Here is a 25,307-nt window from a genome sequence, read left to right on the forward strand (position 1 = left end):
TGACATATTTTGAGCAGGGACATGATTGCAATCTAATTTGCTTCTTAGGAAACTCCCCTGAAAGCTGTGATGCTTTAGCAGGGTAGAGGAGTGCAGGCAGGAGAGAGATTTATGTGTCTATCTCCAGCACCTAGGATGTGGAGATATAGATATGTGGTTCATAACAGGTAATCAATTCATACATGTATAGAATAAATTAGCCATTTATGATAGACTTTTATAAGTTTTAAAAAAAAAAGAGAAATGAATGAGTCAAGTCATCTAAGCTAAGCCAATATATCTATATATATAAAAGCCTAAGCGACCGAATGACCAACCAGTTGACCAATCACTATGACGTGCACTGACCACCAGGGGGCAGACGCTCAATGCAGGAGCTGCCCCCCTGGTGGTCAGTGTGCTCCCACAGCAAGAGCGCTGCTCAGCTGACCTATGGGCACCAGACGCAGGGCTCACGGCTGGTGAGTGTCACTGTGGCGGCGTGAGCCTCTCCCAATCGGGACTGACTGGGCAGGAGCCCAAGGCAGGCACAGCAGGGCGGGGATGAGTGGGAGCGGCAGGCAGGAGCAGCAGGTAGTGTTGAACTGCTGGTTTTGGCCCGATCCCTGCAGGCCATGCTGAGGGACCCCACCAGTGCACGAATCTGTGCAGCGGGCCTCTAGTATTACATAAAACACTCCTTCCGGCCGAGAGATTGAGAATATGTCTTAACACAGTGGTTTTCTGACTTGTTTTTGGCCAAGGATCTGATTCATTAAATAAAATCCTGAATGGAGATCCAGCATGTGAATCAGATAAGGACAATTCCATGCCTGGTTGACCCAGGGGCTGGGTGCCTGGCACCTGACACCCTGCTCCTTCCCCTTCCCCTCCCCTCCAATGCCTGGCAGGTCCCACTGCCTCCCTTAGGCTCCCCCAAAAGAGCCCTGGGGAAGCCAGCCCAACACCTCCCTGCTGCCAGGCAACTTGAAGTTCCACAGGATCTTAGATGGGCGTTATCTGTTTCCAGCTCAGTTTCCCCCATGAGACAGGGCAGTCCTTCAGGTTAGGGCCACGAAACAAGACCATCTCGGAATCTTTATGCTCAGCCCGAGGCCCTGGTCAAATGAGGGACTCGGGGAAGGATAGGGGGCAGAGGTGGACAGGTGAGCCAGCAAGTCCCAAGGGAAGGGCTTGAGTTCTTAGAACCCCAAACACATGATCCTGTCCCTCCCAAGCAGCACAGGCAGGTGGGCAACAGAGACATGCAGGGGATGGAGCTGAGACTGTGGAGTCAGGCAATCCTGGGTTCAGATCCCCACTCAGGCCCTGACTGTCTGTGGAACTTAGGTAAGTCCTGAGCTTCTCTGGGCCATGGCTTCTCAGACATAAACTAGGAATAATTACCAGTCCTCTCTGTGAAGGGTTGTAATACAGAACCCGGGCGTTACTGGATGCAAGCGTAGCTTTCTAACCTGCACATCCGTCTTCAATGCTGCCATTGCCAGCTCACACCACCTTACTTCTACACCAGTGTCTGCATGCTGTATTTAAGCAGGATACATCAGTCACGCTGACAAATCTCCGTGCCCCCGGGCAGTGTTCCTAACCAGTTAGAGGTTTGGCATTTATTCTCAACTGCTTGTTGTTGTATTTTTCAATATTTAAATATCACCAGCCTGAGTGCTCCTGCAGGTTTGTAGCCCGAGTCCTGCACCAGCAGGTGTTCCAGGCGGGAGCTGGGGCTGAGGGAAGGGATGTTAGACGTCTGAACATTGGGATCCAGTTCCAGCTCTGCTCTTTGCCAGCTGGGTGACCTTGAACTCATCGCTTCACTTGTCGGAGCCTTCATGTCCTCAATGAGAGTCAGAAATGTTTGCACGGTGAGTCATGGTTTCCAAGCCACATCCACCTGCTTCCGTGACACTCCAGCCTCAGAGTATAATGACCTCATCACCTCTGTGATATCCTCGAGAAATTGAGACTGTCCGTGTGGGGCTCAGAGTCCCAGTGCCCTTAGAAATCCTTGTCCCTTCTGAGCCTCAGTTCTTATAAAATGGAAACAGCCTGGCCAACAAGCATCATCGGGCACATACCAGGTGCCCAGTGAAACAAGAGCCGCTGTTTGTATTCGTCATTTGTATATCATTGACATTTGCCTGGGGTCACAAAGCCAGGTCTCAAAGCCAGCTCTCCTGATCTGGAACCCCGACTCCTGCCTGCCTGCACACCTCGCTGGAGTAATGAGTCTCTAAGACCTACTTCTCAGAGCAGGAGAAGGGAAGCAGGGGCAGCTGGATCGGCAGTGCTGTGCCCACTGCGATGCCAGGTCCAGGGAAGGCCCTCGCATTATGTTTTCTTGGTGCAGCCCCAGGCCTCTCCCCATGGGAAGGTAAATTCAATTGCTTGACGTAGACTGGCAATTTTAAGCCTGGACTTTTTCTAGGTTGTTCCACAAATTATTCTGCAGGCCCTTTCCATTTGCTTCTTAGCTGAAGGCTCAGATTTAAACAGGCTTCTCTTGCACTCACGGGATGGGAAGGGAGGAAAAGGCAGCAGGCTCCTCCCCCTGAACCTCACCCCCATCAGGCTGAGGGGCACACAATCTGGAAGGTCAGGCAGATGTGGGGGCTCCAGCCTTCTGGCCAATCTGTGGGGCCCAGCCCTCCTGGGGCTAATCCCTGCTTTGTGATGCTCCCTTAGAGCAGGCACAGAGCCCAAGTTAATTAAAACCGGCTCTTTGAAGAGGGTTCAGGTTTCCCAGAAAGCAGGGGCCTGCGCAGTGACTGACCATTGCGTAGGTCATCCCTTCCCCGTTCCGGGGACGGCTCGCCTCTCCTCCCCCACTTGCCAAGACGCCTGGTCTGGGAAGTCTGTCACACGTTCCCCCTCCAGGGCCCCAGCCCACCATGTGGGTCCCCAGAGAGGCAGGATGGCAGGGACACAAATAACACCCCATCTTACAGCTGAGGAAAGTGAGGCCCGGAATGCCTTGCCCCTGGCTCACACATAGTAAATGCAGGGCTGAGAGTCTAAGTCAGTGGTTTTCAACCTTCTGGCCCTTTAAATACAGTTCCTCATGTTGTGACCCAACCATAAAATTATTTTCGTTGCTACTTCATAACTGTAATGTTGCTACTGTTATGAATCATAATGTAAATATCTGATATGCAGGATGGTCTTAGGCGACCCCTGTGAAAGGGTCGTTCGACCGCCAAAGGGGTCGTGACCCACAGGTTAAGAACTGCTGGTCTAAGTGGAACAAACCTGTTCAAAGATAGTATCTTTTCTATTTTTCTGGGACAAAAAATAAATTCTTATCCTGCCTCCCAACCCAGATCTGGGCATATAGTAGGCTCCTAGTAAATATTCACTCAGTGGCTAAATGAATGAATAAATGATGCTACACAGGACATTCAGGTCTTAATGCAATGGTCTGAGTGGGGTGTGGAAACCCAGAACTGCATCTGGGCCAGAATCAAACTACATAATAATAATAGCCAAGTGCTAAGCCTGCTCTAAGTACTTTGCACATATTAACTCATTCAATCCTCCCAACAACCCTATCTGTCAGGCACAATTACTATCTTCCCTTTAGATAGAGGGGTGGAGAGGCTAGATGATCTGCCCAGGACACGCAGCTGGGAGTGACAGAGCTGGGATTAGAACCCTAGCTACCCTGCTGCAGAGTTGATGCTCTTGGCTGCTGTGCACTGCTTTCTCCCCACCTGAATGTCTTCCCCTGTCAGCTGGAGATGCAATGACCTACAGTCTCTTTGCCTCACAGCATCACTGTGTCTCGGTGACTTTGGAAATGTGAAAGGGCTTTACATTAGAATCGTCGCACCCGACAAATCTGGGTTGTCTTGTTGCTGGCTAGCAGCGGCAGGCAGGTCCTGCATACCGTAACCCTCAGGGTCCAGTCCTGGAGAGGAGCGGGCAGCCCCACTCCACTTCCTCTCCTGGCTGGAGTAGCTTCAAAGACTGGTACAGTTAACAACCCAAAAAAGGCAGAATTAATGGAGTGACAGGCAGCATTTTTAATGAAAACAGATTGGGGACTACAATCAAGAGAACAAAGTGAGGTCTGGCTGGGAAGTCAGACTGCTGTGACCCAGGTGTAACATTAGCCAGCAAAGGGCCAAGGGCCAGGGCTTCCCCACAGAGAAGACAGGCTCAGGGCCCCTTTAAATATGAGAGGCAGCTGTGGCCGCCAAGCCCCCATCGGAGCCCAGCCGGGCACTTGGGCAGATTGGCGGAGCATGATGTCTATCCTCTCCTGGCGGCTGCTGGGAAGGCAAACAGAGCCTTCTCAGCTGGAGTCTGGAGTCCTGGGGCCCAGAGTGGTTAAGGGCATTCTGAGAATGTCACCTCTGTGTAGCGAGCAGCAGGGGAGGACCGGGTGTGTGGAAGGGGCACCTGGAAAGGGAGGATGCAGAACGAGGCGCGTGCTCTGCTAGGCCCACACACTGAGGAACCTGAGGCCTGGCCCTGGGCCAAGGGCAGGGCTGTTCACTGGTCCTGTGTTTGCTTGGTGGTTTTGTGCTAGATGGAGGGTGCCCCCAGGGGGATGTGGGGCTGGATGGTACACATCCTCGTGCAGTTTGTAGTAACAGGCATCTCTGATCCAGGCACCAAGGCTCACATGCAGCCCACTTCTGCTCCAGCGGGGAGCTCGGTTTGATTGGAGTCCTCTGAGCATGGGGAGTGGCATTCCTTACACACGTGAAATTCATCCAGCAACAGTCCCTCCTAACTGAGGGGTAGTTATTCATTTCCTCATCTGTCTCCCCTCGGGATCCACAGAGAATTTAAGGCAGATATTTGCACTTAGAGTCAAAAGACCTGGACTGCATCTACGACCGGCCTCTTGCTAGCTGTGTGGCTTTGAAATGAGGCACTCTACCTCTCTGGACATCAGTTTCTATCTAATATAGGATCACAACACAGCCTCACAGAGGTGTTCGTTCATTTATTCAGTTGGTCGGTCATTATTTATTAACTGCCTACTATTTGCAAGGCTGGAAGTTTGAGATTTGATGCTGAAACAAGATGAACATGACCCCATCTTCCCAGGGCTTAGAGCAGCCGTGGGCAAACTATGGCCCTTTTATGTAATGATGTTTACTTTGAATTTATATTAGTTCACACAAACACTCCATCCATGCTTTTGTTCCGGCCCTCCGGTCCAGTTTAAGAACCCATTGTGGCCCTCGAGTCAAAAAGTTTGCCTACCCCTGGCTTAGAGCATAAAAGTGAGCAACTACTTAAACATAAATATGACATGAACATGATGTTGATAAGTTCCCCAAAAGAGAGGCACAGGATGGTGGATTAAATTACACAATAATATGGGGGAAATGTATAAACTCTGAGGTACTATTTAAACGTTAGGCATTACTCTTATTGTCCTCATAACATTCGCTCTTATTTTTTAAGGTGCTATCATGATCTGAGCCTCAGTTTCCTCAACTATGACATAGAAATTATAATAATACCTGTATCAGTTAGCCTTTCTATGTAACATATCCCTGTAAAACATAGTGGCTTAAAATGGCCATTTATTGGCTCTTACCATGTCCACTGGACTTATGTAGCTACCCTCTATGGGGCTCAGCCCTGTGTCTACAGCAACAAGCTGGCCAGGCTGGTTCTCTTTATATGATGGATATTTTCCAAAAATAGCAAGAGCAGGCAAGCCCAAATACCCCAGGGTTTTTCATGTCTCTGATTCATGTTTGCTGATGTTCTCTTTGCCCCTTGGCCAATGCAGGGCATGTGGCCAACCTTGGAGTCAGTGTGGGAGACTGCACAATAGTGTGGGTACAGGGAGGTGATATTGCTACAGCAATCCACCACCATCCCTAACTTCCAGGGTTGTCCTGAGGATTCTGTAATAGAAACATGATGCTCCCCTAGTGATGTATATCAGTGTTAGTGCCTGACACAGCAGATGGTTAAGAACTGATAGGTGAATGTGAATCTCAGCAGCTTGCTACCTTAATGTCTTTATTTCCCCGTATATGCTCAGTGACTGAGCGTTGATCAGTGCTCCACGAGGTGGCTAGTTCATTTCCTGGTTCAGGCACATGCCCAGGTTTTGGGCTTGATCCCCAGCAGGGGACATTCAGGAGGCAGTTTATCAATGTTGTTTCTCTCTCATTGATGTTTCTCTCTGTCTCTCTCTCTCTCCCCCACCCCCTGCCCTCTTCTTTCTCTAAAATCAATAAAAACATTTTTATTCGTTTTTTAAAAAGACATTGCACAGGAAATAGTGATAAGCAATTGGCCAAAAAAAGCATGTGAAGTATGGCATCATCGCTAGAAATAATAAGATGCCACAGCAGTATCTGATAATGAGACTGTTATCAAACTCCAGTTTCGGACCCTGGTGTTTTAAAGAGTGACATTGGCCCTGACCGGTTTTGCTCAGTGGATAGAGCGTCGGCCTGCAGACTGAAGAGTCCCAGGTTTGATTCCAGTCAAGGGAATGTACCTTGGTTGTGGGCACATCCCCAGTAGGAGGTGTGCAGGAGGCAGCTGATCCATGTTTCTCTCTCATCGATGTTTCTAACTCTATATTCCTCTCCTTTCCTCTCTGTAGAAAATCAATAAAATATATTTTAAAAAAAATAAAGAGTGACATTGACCAAAGGGAACTTTTCCAGAGAATGATGACTGGGTGGAAGCTAGGCATATAGGAACTGAATCAGGAGAAGGCACTGAAATATTTATCCTGAATAATAATACAACAGTTGCCTCTGTTGTATATTAAATTTTTCTTTATGTGTCAAGCATAGAGTTAAACATTTCCATCAACCACTTCATTTAAACTTTCAGACAATGCTGAAAAATAAGGTAGTTATGATCCCCATTTTACAGATGAGGAATCTGAGTTTCAAAGCGTTTATTTGTTCAAGGTTCCACTGGAAGTCATAATATGTTCAAGATTCAAACCCAAATCTGCCAGACTCAAAAAACCTATTTTTTTAATTGAAACTTTTGAGATCATTGTAGCTCACAAGCAGTTGTAAACTATATTACAGAGATATCCTGGAAACATTTTACCCACTTTTCCCATTACCAACTCTTGGAAAAATGATACTAAAAGAACAGATTACAACCAGAGTATGAACATTGTTAAACACCAATCATCTTATTCCAATGTCCCCATTTTTACTTGTACTTATGTGTGTGTTTACTTTTATAGTATTCTATTGCCTGTAACTTAGTGTATCCAGTCAAGATAGTAACGATTTTCCTCACAAATACCCCTCACACTGCCCTTTGTCACCCCACCTCCTTCCCCCCTGTGCCCCATTAGCAGTGACTAATCTGTTCCCCATTTCTAAAACCTTGTCATTTTGAAAATGTTCTATGGAATCATATAGTCTGTAACCTTTTGCAATTGGCTTTTTTTTTCACTCAGTGAAGTTCCCCGGAGATTCATTTGTATTGTTAATTCATTTCTTTTTATCACTGAGTAGTATTCCATGGTATTCCACCATTTATTTAACCATTCACCTGTTGAAGGACATCTGGACGGATTCCAGTTTTTAGCTATTACAAGTAAGGTTCGCCATGAACATTGTTCAGGTTTTTGTGCGAACATAAATTTTCTTTTCTGAGGGATAAATGCCAGGAGTGCAATGGCTAGGTTGTACAGTGATTGCATGTTTAAATTTATAGGAAACTGCCCAACTGTTTTCCAGCGAGGCCGAACTATTTCATATTCCCACCAGAAGTGCATGGGTGATCCAGTTTCCCTGGTCCTTGCAAGCATTCCAAGTCATCCCTGTTCTTTATTTTAGCCTTTGTGGTGGGTGTGTGGTGATATTGTGGCTTTCAGTTGCATTTCCCTGATGATCGGTGATGCTTTTCATGTGCTTATTTGCCATCGGTACATCCTCAGGGGTGAACTATCAGTTACATCTTTTGGCCATTTTCTAATTGGATTGTTTGGGCTTCTTTACTGTTTCATTTCAAGGGCTCTTCATATAGTTCTAGAGCAGTGGTTCTCAACCTTCCTAATGCTGCAACCCTTTAGTACAGTTCCTCATGTTGTGGTGACCCCCAATTTCATTGTGACAAAATGAACATAATTAAAGCATAGTGATTAATCACAAAAACAATATGTAATTATATATGTTTTCCGATGGTCTTAGGCGACCCCTGCGAAAGGGTTGTTTGATCCCCGAAGGGATCGCGACCCACAGGTTGAGAACCGCTGGTCTAGAAGATGCTAGACCTCAGTTGTTTACGGGTTTGCAAATACTTCCTCCCACTTTGTACCTTGTCTTTTCATCTTCTCCACAGACTCTTTCACAGAGCATACGTTTGAATTTGGGTGCGGTCCAGTGCATTGATTTCTCCTTTTTGGGTTGTGCCTTTGATGTGAAGCTTGTTTTTTGTTTATTTGTTTACCACTGTGCTTCACCATTTCGCAGAGCCAGGGGAGGAAATATTTTGTCCTGGGGAGGAGTCAGGTGTATTTGGGAGGTTTTAAGGCAGAGTTAGGGCCAGTGGGAAGGCTCTTGAAGGAAGCGAATTCCAGCTCATTGTCAGAAGGAACTGTCTAAGGCAGGAGTGGGGAATGTCTGGCCCGAAAGGTGTATATGGCCCACAAAATCATTTGGTCTGGCCCTGTCAAGGCATTCGGGGTGAGTTAATTAAATGTTTGACCAACTATAACAGGCTAATTTTTAAGTTGATAACTTCGTATGGCCAGTGAATGATGTTATAAATATCCAAATGGGCCTTGGTAGAAAAAAAAGGTTCCCCACCCCTGGTCTAAGGCCAAGCTTAGAGGACGAAATATGTTAGGAGTAAGCCCACTGCCAATGGAGGCCAAGCAGAGGCTGACTGGTGTCTGTGCAGACTCACAGAGGGAGCCCAATTGTCTTATGGGGCTTGAGCAACTGTGTCCTTTATGTTCCTGTCTAACTCTAATAATCTAGGCAGTGGTATCTGAATTACCCAAGAGAATTGGCATGTCTAACAAAGAGATCCCTCAGAAACTGTCCAGGTGAGAAAAGTAGACAGACTCTGAGTAGCTATCAGATTGCTTCCAGGATGGGGCAGGTTGAACTAGACTCAACAGGAGGTGGCCAGCAGAGCCACAGGTCTACGGTTGTCCTAGAGATACAACCCACAGAGGCCAAAGGCTTGAGAAGGCCCAGTCTCAGGGGCCGGGCCAGCTCTTTGCTCCCTCTCCCCATCTTGGGGGCCAGCCACATGGCTGCCTGTCCCACCTCCACCCCAGCAGCCTCTTCTTTTCTCAGATTGCCAAGGAGAAGCACTTCCTTTACAGCACTTAGGAAACTTAATTACCGACGGTGAAGTCCTTTGAGGCCTTGGATGAAAGAGATGGGAGCAGTGCAGGGCTTGATTAGGCATGTAGAACCCTGGGCACAATTAGCTCTGTGAGAGGCTGGCCCTGCCTTTATCTGTCTCCAGTTCTGTGTGACTTACAGCAGCTAATTATTGAAATAAAAATCGCCTGACCACCCAGCTGCTGGAAGGAGGGCCCTAATATCTATTAAGTCTGCCTTTAATTATTGGAAATGGCGGCAGTTTCAGGCAATTAGGGTTTTCCCATCATTATGAGCCTTTTTCTCGACTTCTTTGAGGCTAGAGTACATAGAGACGAGAGTGCGAGTCTGCCAGCGCAATGCGCCCTCCCTGGCTCTCCTCCTGGACACCCCTTTCTGGGACACCTTGGCCAACAGTCTCTGTCTGCTGCCAGGACCCCTCTTGGCACCTCCCCAAGATGCTCTGTAATCATTGCCCTCTCAGAACTCCTGGTTCTTGACAGAGCACTTGCGGGTGTGTATACATGTGTGCATGTGTATGTGTGTATGTATGTATGTTTGGGGACATAAAGGCAGTCCTCAGACATGGATTACATATGAGCCCCCCACCCCATCCCATGTTGCAGGAGAGAAAACTGAGATCATGAAAGGAAACAGCAGGAAAATGGTGGCTCTTGGTCTGCACTTGCCGGATGTGGCTGTCAGCAAGTCACAGCCTCCAAACCTCTCCTCTCTACAAACACAGAACCCTGAGCCATTCTGCAAGAGCACAAGCAGTTGCTACCTTCACAAATCTGGGGAGGCTTGAGTGAACTGAGGGAGTTAGCGTTACCACTAAGACTCTCACCATTCACAGAAGCCTTAAATGAATGCCTGCTCCCTGTGGAGCCAGGGGTCCCCTCTGGCTCTTTCTCATCACCCTCCACCCCTTACAGAGTGGAAGTGTAATGTGAGATTAAGTCTGTGTAATCTGGTAATTGCAGATCAAGCTCTGGCCATAGTAGGAACTGTGCAATTAATCAGCCCAACTATCTCTTCCCTCCCTCTGATTATCTCATAACATGGTCCCAGAATAAGCCCATAGAAAGTTAGAAATCTGTGGAATTGGTGCTCTAATAGCCTTGGCTTCGGGCTTGACCTTGAAATGGGTTTTCTAGGGAGAAGGAAAGGGAACCCTGTCGGTGGGGGCTGAACTGCGGAAGAACATGGCTCAAGGTGTCGTTCATGCAGACATTCAGTCCCAGCAGACAGACCGCTCAGGAGGAGGCCCCCCATGAGTGTGCTTCCAAAAACACTGTGTTGGGTGCAGGGGAGAGAGGTGCATGGAGGATGTTTCTACTGCACCAAGAGGTTCCCAGTGATTCTAGCCAACCTTTTCCCTGTCCCCTGGCTAACTCCTGCCCAGCCTCAGCTCAGATGTCACCTCCTCCAGGTGGCCTTTGCTGGTGTCCCCTCTCTACCCCTAGACCATCTGTGTCCATTGCCCTCTTGTGTTCCCTGTGCTGGGACCACCTGTAGATGTGTCTGTCTCTCTGACTGCGGTTGGCCCAACTTTTTGTCCTCAAATCTCATCCTGACTCTTTCAGAGCCTTCTTAGATGGGAAGGAGGGAGCAAGGGTGGATGAATTCATGGAAAGGCCACTGAAAAGGCAAGACTTGAAAATTATAGGAGTGAGGTTCAGTCTGACAAGAAGACTGAAGGACACACAGACTGGCCTGCCTTTAGTCTTGAAGGGCCATTGGCAGGGCCCAGGCATTGGACTGAGACCCTTAGGAGCAGAGACGCAGCCTGCAGAAGGAAGCTAAAAAGAGGCTGCTTCCCACGTCAGGAAGCACAGTCAGAGCTGTCCCTGAAGGTAGGGAAGTCCCCAGCTTTCGATATGGTTGACCAGCCTGCTCGGTGTGATTCAGCAGTTGAGCACTGACCTATGAACCAGGAAGTCAGGGTTGGATTCCCAGTCAGGGCACATACCAGGTTTGCAGGCTCTGTCCCCAGTGGTGGGCATGCAGACAGCCAATGGATGATTCTCTCTTGTCATTGATGTTTCTATCTCTCCTTTCCTCTTTGAAATTTTAAGAAAAAAAAAAAAAAAGATATGGTTGACCAATTGGTAAGGATGGAACCAACGGAGTTCAAACATCGATGGTGCATGAATGAGCTGGCCTTTGGTGGTGCTTTCAGTCATACAGTATAAAGCACATTTCCTGACACTAAGATGCCACCATTGGTAAAGGGGGTAACTGGCTGGTACATGGCTTCGGGAGGGGAAGAATGAAAACAGATGGAGGAATCTGGAATACACAGCCCTCGTACTGCCTCATGTTGGCTGAGGGCCTGTTGTCCCCGGTCCTGTGTGTACTCAGCCCTTTGAGGGGCCAGGGCAGCTCCGGGGAGAGCTCTCCCAGCTCAGGATCAGAGGGGCAGCACCGTACAGCAACCGCCTGCCCTTCCACGCCTGGCCTGTGACAAGCCCTCCACAGAAAGGCACAACGGCTCCTGTAGGCACCATCTGTCACCTGCCTCCCAGCTGCTGATTAGGGAAGTCCCCACAGCCCAGCTGGGCACAAGGCCACATTCCACCACGAGCCCAAGAAGGCCCTTTTCCTGGCCCACAGTGCCGCCTTCCTGTGCAGGGCACACTGTGAGAAGCCTCTGTAAAAGCATTCCTCCCTAAGCTGGGTCAGGTGCTGACTCGGTGCACCGGAGGACTTAATACTGCTGAGAAGCAAAAGGAAAGGACACACAGAACATTGAAGCAAATCAGAATAAGGGATGACCTGGGTCTGGTTAACAGCTTGAGCCTTGGAGTCATATGGACCCAGGCTCTGCACTTCCTTGCTGCAGTCTTCTGGGCAAGGTATTAGCCTCACTAAATCCTGGGCTTTTCATCTAGAAAATGAGGTTTTGGGGTTTAGGGGTGTGGTGAGGATTAAATGAGGTAATGCATGGAAAGACCTTGCTGTTATCCACCATTATTATAATTACTATTTCGCTGTTTAAAAATGCGAGGATTTCCCTAAAGTGACAGGGCCAGAGAAATGTACAACATGGAGTACAGTCAACATGGCATATTGTGTGAACATGATCATCACTTAGTGGTACTCTGAACCTCAGTTTCCAAGTCTGTAAAGTGGGTATAATGACACCTACATCTCTGGTTTATACACAGCCCAACAGTACCTGGGACAGAACAGGTACGGAACAGGTGCTCCCACCACCCCTGGCATTCACCTTCATATTGCACTGGAATTTAAAACAAATTTGAAGGACTAAGGCAACAAAAAAAATGTATAATGATGAGAGAGAGGGGGGGGGAGAAAGAGAGAGAGAGAGAGAGAGAGAGAGAGAGAGAGAGAGAGAGAGAGAGAAAAGAGAAAAGAGAAAGATACTTATATTTTACAGAACATATTTTTATCTCTGAAATATTTATGGGCTCTTTTTGACACAAATAACTAAAAATATCACCTTGTGCTTATGTTAAGGAAAACTTATAAACCTTAGTGCAGTAGAAATTCAGTCTGTTTCTTGGTTCATCCCCAGCCATTTCTGAGGTTTCCAGGAAGCCCAGGGTGGTAACAGCCCCCACCCCAGGGGCTTTGGCAGGGGCAGGGGTGCCTCGCAGTGCTGTACATCTGATGAAGTCTCTCCAAGAAAGTCCCAAGTCCTGGCTCCTCATAAATACTGCAAGGAAGGGCTCAAGTGTGTTTCTTGAGTTTCTCCCCGCACACCACAAGCTTTGGTCCCCATCTGCCCTCCTCTCCTCAGTCCCACACACTCTTCCAGGCCAGATCCCGCCGCCCCGTCAGAGCCCTGAGAAACAGCTGGACCACAGGCTCCCCGGGGACCTCAAGATCAAGGCTGTCTGCCACGTGTGCGCCTGCATGTTATTGTCCACTCATGTTCTAATCCTTCTTGGAGAGCCCTCTTCTTTCTCCCAGGCGGCTCACTCCTCACCTCTCAGGCTCTGGCTTGAACCTCTCCCCTCCCTGGAGCCTGGACTTGAGGAGTAGCTGGGCCCGTCTGTCCCCACATTCTCTCACACCTCGGCTTCCCTCCATGCCGATACCTGGAGAAGTGTTCTCAAAGCGTAGGTTGGCAACCCATCCATCATTCTGTTTCAGTAGAATAGAGTCCAGTAGAAAATCTCAGATTTCACTCTTGAGGAAAAGTTAGGCTAGTTCTTGAAATGTTTGTTTTAGTTGGAAATGTGTAGACGTGTGTGTGTACTGGATTGGGAAAGCAATGTCTTCTTGCTGTAGGTCAGAGAAATCGGAAGGCCACTGGTTTCAGCTTCTTTTCTCTCCTTACCCCAGAACTGCCTGTGTGGCCCACTGTCACCTGGCATCCTTTGGTCATGGTGCGGATGTCACTTTCTCTGGGCAGTGGACCCTGGTTTTCTCCTGGTCTCTGGCCCACCCACCGGGCCTGGCTTAGGGCCTATGGGACCTTCTCCTGCTTCTCTCCCTTGTGTGACTCGCCCAGTGTCTTTCTGAAGCTCCAAGGAGTAGCAAGCTATTGGTCTTATCCTCAGAGGCCTCACACAAGACTTGGAACAGCAGGGCAGGCCGAGGTGTTGTGCGGAGAGAGGAGAGGACGAGGGGGCCTCAGTGTGTTACCCCTACACACCTTCTGCAGCACTTAGGACAGAAAAGGCCCTTGGCCATTATTTACCCAATGAGTTAAGCTATGGTACTAGGTGGGGAATACCTTTCTCCAGGTTTAAACATTTTCTTCTGGTTCAGATCCAGACCCTGACATGTCCCCTTCTCTTTGAACTCGTTATCTCATTTGTAAAATAAAATATAAAATAAGAGGGTGATATCTGACTGCCTAGTTGTGGTAGGGATTAGAAACGATCTGTACAAAGTACCCAGCACATGAGTAGGTATTCCATTAGCAGTGGTTGTTTTATTGTTATTGCCTCTTTCTCCATCGGAAATGGCACCCTGACCACCGTCAGCACTCAGTGTCTCCCAGGCTTCCCCACATTCACACTCCGTTCAAACCTTCCAGAGCCACTGGAGTCCAGCTCAATGTAAAGAAAAAAAAAACAAACAACCCAAAATGCGGATGTCACCCGAGGATATATTTCCAATCGATTTTTAGAGAGGGTGGAAGGGAGGGGGAGAGACAGAGCAAAACATCAATGTGAGAGAGACACATCAATTTGTTGCCTCCCCCATGCCTGCAACTGAGGTACATGCCCTTGACCAGAATTGAACCCGGGACCCTTCAGTCCGCAGGCCAACCTTCTATCCACTGAGCCAAACCAGCTAGGACCAAAATGTGGATTTTAGAATGACTGGGTCAGGTCCCAGTGCTGTCACTCACTGGCTGTGTGACCTTGATCAGTCCACTGGGTCATTCAGGCTGCGCTCTAAAACAGGAAGTACCAGTAACCAGTGAACGTTCTCCTGGGGCTGTGTGAAAGCACAGGGCACAGTGCTCAGTGCACACCTTTCTCCCCTTCTCTTGTCCCAGGTCCTCTCCCTCCCCATAGACAGACCAAAAATGAGCCCGTGTCAGCATGTGGAGAAACCTGTGAAACTGCAATTCATGCTTTACCAGAGCTCCCAGTCTTGTTCCCCGTGGCTGACACCTGAACACACAGTGAACTGCTCCTGTAGCGCTGTCTGCTCATCTCTGGGCCCAGCACCCAGCGCCCAGCACAAACTGGCCTGTAACAGGTGGTGGAAATGAACTCCTCTCTGAAGCCACCCCTTGAGAGCAGGCCAGGGTCTCACGCATCTCACATAGGTGGTCTGTGCCAGCATCCCCCCCTCCCTTCTGGGGGCTACATGCCCTTTATCTTGGTTTTCAACCTCAGCAGGAGCCCCAGTCAGACCCTCCAGCTTAGCCTGAGGCCTGCAGTGGCTGAGCTGCTAGGCATGTCCTTCAAGTATGTATTGGCAACTTAGCTTCCCAGAACATACTCAGCTGCTTGATTTACTCTATGATTAAAGCAGTTATAAAATTTGATGGTTAGAAATAACAAAGCAATAAAGATGATGATGGTGGCATTGGTAGTAATAACTCTCCAATCCTGTGCGCCTAGAGGTATAATGTGCATTACAGTTTACAAAGCATCTGACAAACCCAGCGCCCTGGGGTGAGGGGCTGGCCCAGGGTCACACAGCCAGAACATGGCTGGAGCTGACCAACTCCTCACCTGGGATGCACTGTGCATGGCAGAGGGCTGTGGGAGGGGAAATTTGGCAATGGGTGGATCCAGCTCTTGATTCAGTTCTGCCTGCATGGTTTTAAACCAGTTATTTAACTTCTCTAAGCTTTAGGTTCTTCATCACTAAAATGGGACCAATACACAGAGTAGGAGTGGTGACAACTAAATGAGATCATCTATCCAGAACACTGTGCCCAGGGCCTAGCCTGTGGTAAACTCTGAGTAAGTGATCGCTGTTGGTGTCATTAGTTTGATGACAATGATGATGATCATCATCATAATTACTGACAGTGAAGCAGAGAGCAGGAGGTGAAGCTGCATCACAGGTCAGGATCCCCCAGGAAACAGAATTCACCCCAGATGGTTTCAATGAACAAACGTTAATAAAGAGACACAGGTGTGGGCAGGTGAAGGCAGCCAACCAGAATGGTGAGACACCCAGGGTCTCCGTGCAGCAGGAAACTGGGGCACCCCTGGGCCCAGACAGGTGAGGGCAGGAAAGGATGTTTGCAGAGTCATGGAGAGCTGGAGGCCTGGAAGAGGGGCCAGCTGGTGGGAGAGGGAGTGGACGAAGCAGCGCTCTCTCCTCACTCCTCCGCCTCCTGCCCCACCTCCTTCAGGAGCCTCCCTTGGGTGAACCCAGTGAACAGCACAGGCAGGGCTCAGTTGAGAATGTCTGAGACATGGCAGGCAGCTGGTGGGAGAGAAACGGAGAATGGACCTGGGAGAGAGGCCAGTTGGGGTGGCAGGTTATTCCGTGGGTGGTAAGAGGAAGCAGAGGGAGAGTTAGGAAGGGTCGGGTAATGGGTTTAGGCACAGTGGGAACCACTTGGTCAGCCGGTAAGGAGCGTCTGACATGTTTAAACACACGTGTACTGGTGCTTCTGCCCCCAGCCCATGTATGGGGTCCCCAGGATCTGAGCTGGGCACCCTTTCCAGCACACACACCCTACTGCCAGGGCCTCAGCATCACTGCACTGCAGGCCCTTTGCTCCGGGAGCTCTTCTCCACTGTCACGTCTTACATCCTGACCCATTCCCTTCTTTTATTTTTAATCCTCACCTGCAGTTTTTCCCCATTGATTTTTAGAGAGAGTGGAAGGGCAGAGGAGGAACAGAGAGAAAGAAACACCATGTGAGAGAGACACATCAATTGGTTGCCTCCTGAACACGCCCCAACTAGGGCCAGAGATAGAGCCTGCAATTGAGATGAATCAAACCTGACACCGTTTGGTCTGAGGGCCATCACTCTAACCACTGAGCAAAACAGCCAGGGCATGGCCCCTTCTTTCTCTCGCTAATAAAGGCCAAGCTGAATGTAGACCATGACCAACCTCCCACCTGTTCAAAACACATAAGTATTTACTGAATTACTTTATTAAGGTTAAAATGGGGGAGGGGGGAGGAAATCATAAGAAAACAGAAACACCAATTAGAAAGGATATATGCACCCCTATGTTCATAGCAGCACAATTTATAATAGCTAAAATTTGGAAACAGCCTAAATGCCCATCAACAGATGAGTGGATTAGAAAACTGTGGTACATCTACACAATGGAATAGTACGCTGCTATAAAAAAGAAGGAATTCTTGCCATTTGCAGCAGCATGGATGGAACTGGAGAGCATTATGTTAAGTGAAATAAGCCAGGCAGTGAAAGAAAAATACCACATGAACTCACTCATTTATGGATAATAAGCAACATATAACCTGATGAACAAAAAGATAGATACAGAGGCAGAGAAGCATCAAACAGACTGTCAAAGTACAATGGGAAGGCTGGGGAGTGTTGTGGGGGGGAGGTAAGAGGTCAACCGAAGGACTTATGTGCATGCATATAAGCAAATAAAATGAGGGGAATCAAAGGAAACAGGAGTATGGCAATTGTCCTCCGTGCTTCTGCTTTGTGGCAGGGAAGTCATGAGTTTCTGGGCTGCATTCTTCATCGTTTGTAGTTACTTAGTCTTTGCCTTGAAGCTGGTGTCTTTGGCCAACAGGCCCACGCTGATAAGACAATCACCCACCAAGTTAACAGCCAGAATGTGTCTCAGCCTATGAACACGTTTCCAGGGGGTGTTCCTTCTCCAGTTATAACTGACACCGAGCTGGAGACTTATAAAGTACACCTTTTAAAAATAAAATGTGGGGTTTTCCTGATGATAATGCGGCTAACATCTATTCAGCGCCCATTATGTATCAGGGGCCATATGTTGCAGGGATGTGCATTAATTCATTTAATCCTCTGAACAACCCCAAGAGGTGGGTGCTATTTTACAGATGAGGACGCTGAAGCACAGAGTGGTTCAGTAACTTGTCCTAGGTCACACAGCTGCTAAGTGGGGGCATATACAGTGGGGCCTTGACTTAATTCATTCTGAGACCGAGCTCGTTAAGGAACTCGTTAAGGAGCTTGTTAACTCAAATTACTCTATCAACTCAATGCAAAAAAAATCGGCCAAGAGACAGCTGGTATCTCAAAAAACTCGTTAGTCGGGACACTCGTAAGTCAAGGCCCCATTGTACTTCAAACCCAGGCTGCCTTTAAAAAGAATGCATCTGAGCAATGCATTTAATTTTAATTCCGTCTCGATGTATCTAATACATATTTATCTAAGTTGAACCACCAATATTTTATATTACTTAAGATTGGTATGAAGAAATGAAGTTTATTCATTTATTTACTCAGCTGGCATTTCATGAGTTCATGGACGCCAGGCCTGCCCCCCAGGAACTGCTGTCTGGGGGAGAGGCAGGCATCTAGTTAGGTAGATAATCTATGATGGAACCACATGCGCAGAGATCACAGAATTCGTGTCCAGAAAGTGGCTCAGTGAGTGGAAGTGAGACGGGCCAGACACAAGAGCATTTGGACTGAGAACTGAAATTCACCCTAAAGGCTCTGCAGGGCTGCTAGGGGACGGAGGGAGGGGGGGGGCAGAAGGAGGGCTCTGGCCTGATCTTGGCTTAGGAAATGCATCTGGCACAGCATGAAAAGGCAATGCTTTCTAGCAGTTACGTGGCAAGTTCAACCGCCTCGGTCAGAACTGTGGCTCCACCACTCAGGAACTGTGCAACTGTGGGCAGGTCCTTCACCTCGCAATCTCTCATCTGAAAATTGCAGATGATCATAGTGCCTGCGTCACAGGATTAAAGTGAGGATTCTAATGTTACCATTAAGGAGAGGGCCTTTGGCGTCCTAGGAGAGAAGAGAGCATCTTCAGGCCAAAGGGATGTCTCAGATGTCCACGATTAAAGGCAGAACTTGGAAACCACTAGTTCCCTGACCAAAATGACTCGTCCTTGTGTTTTGTTTGGCCTGTAGAGTATTTTGAAATTAAAAATAATAAGTCCAATTTCCCAGCTTGTCTTAAAAACTCACAAGACACTCTGCACTCCAACGTGGCAGCATTGGCAGGCACTGGGTGGCACTGCCCTCATGGACAGGCCCCTCCCTGTCTGTCAGAGGCCCGTCCCCCACAGGGAGACCCCAGGTGGCCCCATAGACCACACTCTCACTCTGTGGCTTCTCCGTACAACAGCCACCAAGCAGAATGTGTGTGTACCCGTGTTTCTCTGGACAGTGGGACAATGAATGAAAGAACTGAGAGGCTGCATGTCAAGAACGGAAGAGCTCTCATCACACATTATGCAGGACATTCCACTTTCCTTCTGTGCTGACCCCTGGCTCTTGTAGGGGCTATGTTTGCTGCCCCCAGAGCCAAAGGAACACATTTGGGAAGAGAAAGAGGGTGTTATGACAGCTTTAAAAAATCCTGGGGTGTCAGTCTAGGGTAAAAAAGGTCAAGATGGGGGAAAGAGGAGAAAGGCAGTGGACAAAACAGCACCTCTCCTCTCTCCCTCCCACCCATTATACACCCTGGCAACACCCAGATGTATGGGGCAGGCACCATAGCTCCCCCAGGTGTGAATTGTGCCACTGATGAGACGGCGAGTCTGCAGGTGAGGGAGTCCTCTCTCTGTCTGTGTGGCCCTCAGAGCTAGCCCAGCTGGAAGGACACTGTTGTGTAGCAAGAGTGGGAGGAAGGAATAGGAAAAGCTCAGGTTTTAGAGCCAAGCCGACCTGGGTTCAGGTCTGCCTTTGTTACCACCCCGTGACCTTGAAATTGGTTCTGAACCTCCATTTTCTCAGCAGTCAGACGGGGATTGGTTGGCCAGTTAATGAAACCAATGTGAATCAGGTGTGCCAGGATTCGCTGGAGCTGCTAGAGCTCAGGAGTTAGCAAAACAGGTAAAGCCCAGGCTTGCAAGGAGCTTGCATATTAGTGGAAGAAAACAAACAATAAGCAAGTAATTAGTTATCTGGTGGTGACAGTGTAGATTGGTTGTTGATACCTTGGCTCATTGGGTTAAATGCGATCATCTATGCAAAGTGCTTACCACAGTGTCTGAGTAGAGTCATTCATTCTACAAATTCTTAAGGAGCCGCTCTTCTGGGTCGGGCCCTGTGGCAGCTGGGCACGTGATGGGAACAAGCCCGTGTTCCTGTCCTGGGGGATTAGGAAAACCAGAGCCCTCTGGCCTTCCTTAGCTTTCCTGGCAGGGATCACTGGAGGGGCAGGTTGAGGCATCTTCGAGGTGGAAGGAGGAGGAGCAGAGACAGGATTCATTTTTAGAGGCTCTGGGTGCAAGGCCCCCTGTGGTCTTGGAGGGGTGCTCTCACCCCTCAGAGCCAGAGGCCAGTCTCCACAGCACAGCAGGGTGAATCAAGGTCCGAGGCCCAGATGGACCTGGCTGTGGCCTTTGCTTCCTGGGGCCCAAGCTCACGCCCTTTTCTTTGCTTTCCCGGCTCCAGACCGCTCAGCCCTGAGTGAGGCAAGGACCCTGTTCGTGGATGTGGAGGAGTGCGGGCCAGAGGCCATGGACGTGAAGGAGAGGAAGCCATACCGTTCGCTGACCCGGCGCCGGGACACCGAGCGCCGCTACACCAGCTCGTCCGCGGACAGCGAGGAGGGCAAGGCCCCACAGAAGTCCTACAGCTCCAGCGAGACCCTGAAGGCCTATGACCAGGATGCCCGCCTTGCTTACGGCAGCCGCATCAAGGACATGGTGCCGCAGGAGGCCGAGGAGTTCTGCCGCACAGGTGAGGGAGGGCCCGGGCCAGAGCCTGGGGCAGAGCCTGGAACAGAGCCTGGGGCAGGTGTGCACGCAGGTGTGGCTCTGGGCGTGGGCACAGTGGAGCAGCAGGGCCAGTGAGTGCTGAGTCAACACCAAATCTGCTATTTTGGCACTGGGACCTAGTCAAAGCCTGCCCTGCGGTTCATTCTTAGTTCATTGATTTTCATTCTCACCACTTCCTGGCATAAAGAGGTGGTTAGGAACGGGGTCCGTTCTTGGGGCTGAGTTCACAGCCCTGGGCTCTCCTCCAAGCCTCACTGCTCAGCTGTCAGATGGGCAGGAGCAGCCTCTCTATTGGGCCGAATTGTTATGAGGACCATTGAGATGACGTGTTTAAATGGTAAGTGTGATAACACAAAGGAAGTGCTGAGTAAGTCTTGGCCGTTAGTTTTGTTATCTGTTTATATATTTCAACAAACATATCTTAGCACATTTTGGTATCAAGTACTGCCCTCACCTTGAGAGGAAGCTGTTTCTGAGATGGACCTAAAAACTTCCTAATTTGGGGACTATCCTGGCACCTGATTCCCACTCTTTCATTTCCTACACACAGTGGTCACTAAAGCCTGTCCATCCTGCTCCAGAATATCTTTCGAATCCCTCGCTCTTCTCCATCCCCTCTGCCACTGGTCCAGTTCACGCCACTGTCTTCTCTCTGAGAGGATCAGCCACAGCCCCCTTCACCCGGTGCTGCCCCCTGTGGTCTATTCTCTGCACTACAGCTAGGGTGAAGTTGGAAATGACTCCCATGGCTCTTTGCCTGAGCTCCTTAACCTGGCTTAGTAGGGCTTTTTCCACATTCATTTGTCTTTTGGACTATTTTATCCCCTGCCTCTCTACCTCACCACCCATGCTCTGGACCCACTGGACTGCTCACTATGTCCACAGCTGCCATGATATGTTCGCCAGCCTGGAGCCTCTGTGATTCCTGCCAATCCCTGAATGCTCCTGCAGCCCTCCCTGGTTCTACCCTGCCCACGTGCCTTCTACAGATAGGGTTAGCCAGGCATGGTGCTGTGTAATTTATATACATCTTGCCTTTGTTATTTAATCCTTATAACACCAAGTTGGTTCATTTGCCCAAGATCACAGAGTTAAGAAGAGCTGGACATGGGTGCATGCACTCGTGTGTGTGCGCACGCGCACACACACACAGAGAGAGAGAGACACACACACACGCGCATACACACAGCATGTGGCCTCCCCCACAGGCCTGGATCCACAGGAAGGCTGACTTGTTGGCAAGGCTGCCTCTCAGGTTTGAAAGATGAGGGGTCTGCTTTCTCTCCCAGCTTGTGGTCAAGAGCTCAAACTCAGGCATCAGAAAACCTGAATTTGAATTCTGGCTCTGCTGCTCTTACTACCCTCAACTCCTTTCCTGAGCAGTGGGATAACTGTGACCCCTCCTAAAAGGAGGCTGCTCAGAATGAACAAGCACTGGAAATAAAGCCCTTGACACAGTACCTGGCACGGAGCAGCTGCTTCCTAAACACTGCCTACTACTAGCTGTCATTGCTGGGTCTCAGTGAGGGGAAGGGACAAAGTGGTACCCAAGCTCCTCTCCAGCTCTGCCCGGCCCATGGCTGCTAGAGCTCAGGGAGCCCTGCCAGTCCAGCGTGGCCTGGATGCCACCCTGGGTGCACAAGACTGCAGAAGGGGCCCCTTCTTGTCTTTGTAAATAACAAACAAGAAGCATTCTCATCTCATAGGCAGCTATGAGCATTGCAGTTTATGAAGTACTCTCTCTCCCCTGACCTCTCTGGATCCTCAAAAATCCTGAGGGTAGCAGGTCATAGGTTATCACCCCATTTTACAAACAAAAACACAGGCCCAGGTGATGTCACCAGCCTGAGATTGCACAGCTAGATGTTGAGCAAGGTGGGATGGGCTCCTCGGGAAAGTGGCCAAAGGGACTTAAAGAAAACAGGAGCACATCTCATGTTTGGTGAAATAAATCATCTAAGCTCACACATCAGAGGGGCCAGGCTGGCTCAACGGGATCACCGAGCCCTTAGAGTCAGCCCTCTCCCTGCATTTCTCCAGTCCTGGGATGTCTCAGCTCACTCATATTGACACTGAGTCTGGCTGCTTAAAAGGATATTCAGGGCAAGCCATATGGAAATCAATGCAGCCAAGGCTGTTTATTGCAAATAAATTTGATATTTCACTTAATGTAGCAGTCATTCTTCATAATGTGTGACTGGTGTCCCTTGGGAGGGCTGGCCCAGCAGAGCAGGAATACTAGGGGGAGGGGGGCGAGACTGTGAAGCTGGGAGATGCATAGGACAGGGGTGTAGAAAGATAAGAGGGAGCAAACTGGGCACACAGGAAGTGTGGTGTGCAGTGAGGGTGGGAGGCAAACTGGCCTATGGCACATTCAAAACATTTAACATCTGGTCTGGCCCAGACCCTGGCCACTCAGAATGTCTTACTGGCACTGAACAGCCCAAGCCCCTACTGTGCCAAGCCCGCTGACATTAACCTTTTAGCAGCTGCATCATGGAGAGACTGGGAGGTGATCTCATCAGGGGTGGGGGCCTTGTAGGGAAGAGACTGGAGTGGGCAGAGCAGAGGCTGGGGCACTGGGTATGAGAAGGCTTAGGCATCAGCTATGTACCAGGCAGTATGGGACTGTTTCATGACTTTATCCTCCTTGCTGGCAAGCACTGCACCCCATCCTGACAGGAAGAGGAGACCCAAGGCCCTCCATTCAGTGTGGCAGACCTTTGTTGGCCCCTGTAAGGACCAGATTTTGTTCTAGGCCAGCCGTGGGCAAACTATGGCCTGCGGGCTGGATCCAGCCAGTTTGAAATGAATAAAACTATTGGAAAAAAAAAGATCGTACCCTTTTATGTAATGATGTTTACTTTGAATTTATATTAGTTCACACAAACACTCCATCCATGCTTTTGTTCCAGCCCTCCGGTCCAGTTTAAGAACCCATTGTGGCCCTCGAGTCAAAAAGTTTGCCTACCCCTGTTCTAGGCACAGGGATTTAGGAATGAGCAAGGCATGGTCCTGTGCCATGAGGTCATCATCGGTGGAGGGATCGGGCCCTTAACTCTGTGACTGAGGCCACGGACTCTGAGGAGCTCAGAGGAAGGGCAGTGACCTCTGCACATGGTGTAGGGTTAGGGGAGATTTCACGGGGGAGGTATCATCTGAACGGGCCTTCCTCAAAGGGTGTAGAAGGTTGGGGCTGGTGAAGAAGGGGCAGAAGGAGCTGTTCAGTCAGAGAAAAGGCACAGTGAGCTCAAAGGCCAGAGGGAGTCCTGGGCTGGGGGTCAGGCTCCGATGGGAAGACTCTACCTAACCAGGCTCACCTGTTTCCTCCCAGGAGCCAACTTCTCCCTTCGTGAGCTGGGACTGGGCGAGGTAACACCGCCTCATGGGACCCTCTACCGCACAGACATCGGCCTCCCCCACTGCGGCTACTCCATGGGCGCCAGCTCTGATGCCGACATGGAGGCCGACACCGTGCTGTCCCCTGAGCACCCCGTGCGACTGTGGGGCCGGAGCACACGGTCGGGCCGCAGCTCCTGCCTGTCCAGCCGGGCCAACTCCAACCTCACACTCACCGACACGGAGCACGAGAACACCGAGACCGGTAAGTGGACGCCTAGCCTAAGCCGGACACCTGGGCTGCAGGACTGGGGTTTGAATTACACCATTGCTTGGGGGCTCTAGTGATGTTGGTGACAATTGCTTTGCTCTTGGTGGTCAAAAGTCAAAGCCTCCTGCACAGACACATGTAATACCCACCAAGCGATGCCATGACAGAGAGTGGGTCTCCACTCTTTCTTTCCTGATTAGACAGGTGCCTCAGAGATGGGGAAGCAGAGGGGCCAGGGATGTGGCTAACCCATCCCCCACAGCTTGTCTGCTAAGGCCTGGCCACAGGATCCTGCCTGAGCCCTGCTCCTGCAGGCTCCAGACTCCAGGTGATCAGCAGTCCTGGACCATCGCCATGGGCACTGCCCCACCCAGCATCTTGTGTTGATCAGAGATGGCTTCCAAACAAAAACTCTCACATTGGGATAACTCAAAACTTGAGGTTTTGCTCTAGCTTTCCCATATCTGCAAGATTATGTGGCTGGGTTAGACTCCGTATTCTACTCTCATTTCTTCAGCCCTTTCTTCCAAGGCCTCCTTTCTCTGGTGCAGGAAAGGGAGTCTGGGTTCAGAATGCTCCTCCTTACCATCAGAGCTGAGGGGCCCTGAGTTAGGCCTGCCCTGTATTTTGCTGCTGCAGGGAGTGTGGAGCAGGGGTGGGAGCCTCCCTTTCTCTGGTGCTTTGGGACCCACCAATTTCTGGGCAGCAAAATACTTGGGTTATTGGTTGCTTTGAAGGCTTCTCACCATGGTGACAAATGATCCCTTTTCCATAAAGTCATGACAGAGTGAGGTGCACACCACCCACACTATTGTACATTCCCTGAGAGCTGAATCACTGCTGAATTAAGCCTCTGTTGGGTGATAATGACATAGTCAATGAGCCTGAAGAGCCCGGGCCTTTGATAATGGGGTCAGGGAAATGGCTGCCTGCTCCGCCTGGCCTGCACCCTCTCCTGATTATCCATTTCTGCACTGGCCACCACGCTCCAAGCCCCACTGAACTCAGGGAGGATGGGCAGGCAAAGGAGGTGGGCACTAGAATCTAACAGAGAGACCCGGCCTCTGCATCCCTTCCAGACCTAGAC

General features: G+C 49.7%; 1 protein-coding gene across 6 annotated transcripts in view; it reads left to right on the forward strand.

Moving 5' to 3' along the window:
- Positions 1–25,307, forward strand: part of TENM4 (teneurin transmembrane protein 4) — a 498,342-nt gene that overhangs the window by 97,615 nt on the left and 375,420 nt on the right. For all 6 annotated transcript variants that reach the window (XM_006759877.2, XM_015561430.1, XM_015561431.1 and 3 more), the window contains exons 3-4: positions 20,285–20,572; positions 23,945–24,214. In XM_006759877.2, coding sequence (XP_006759940.1) covers positions 20,350–20,572; positions 23,945–24,214 — 493 coding nt within the window. In that variant the 5' untranslated portion in view covers positions 20,285–20,349. The remainder of the gene's footprint in view (positions 1–20,284; positions 20,573–23,944; positions 24,215–25,307) is intronic.

Source organism: Myotis davidii, unplaced genomic scaffold (genome assembly GCF_000327345.1).
Source record: "Myotis davidii unplaced genomic scaffold, ASM32734v1 scaffold916, whole genome shotgun sequence".
In the NCBI taxonomy this organism is placed as follows: Eukaryota; Metazoa; Chordata; class Mammalia; order Chiroptera; family Vespertilionidae; genus Myotis; species Myotis davidii.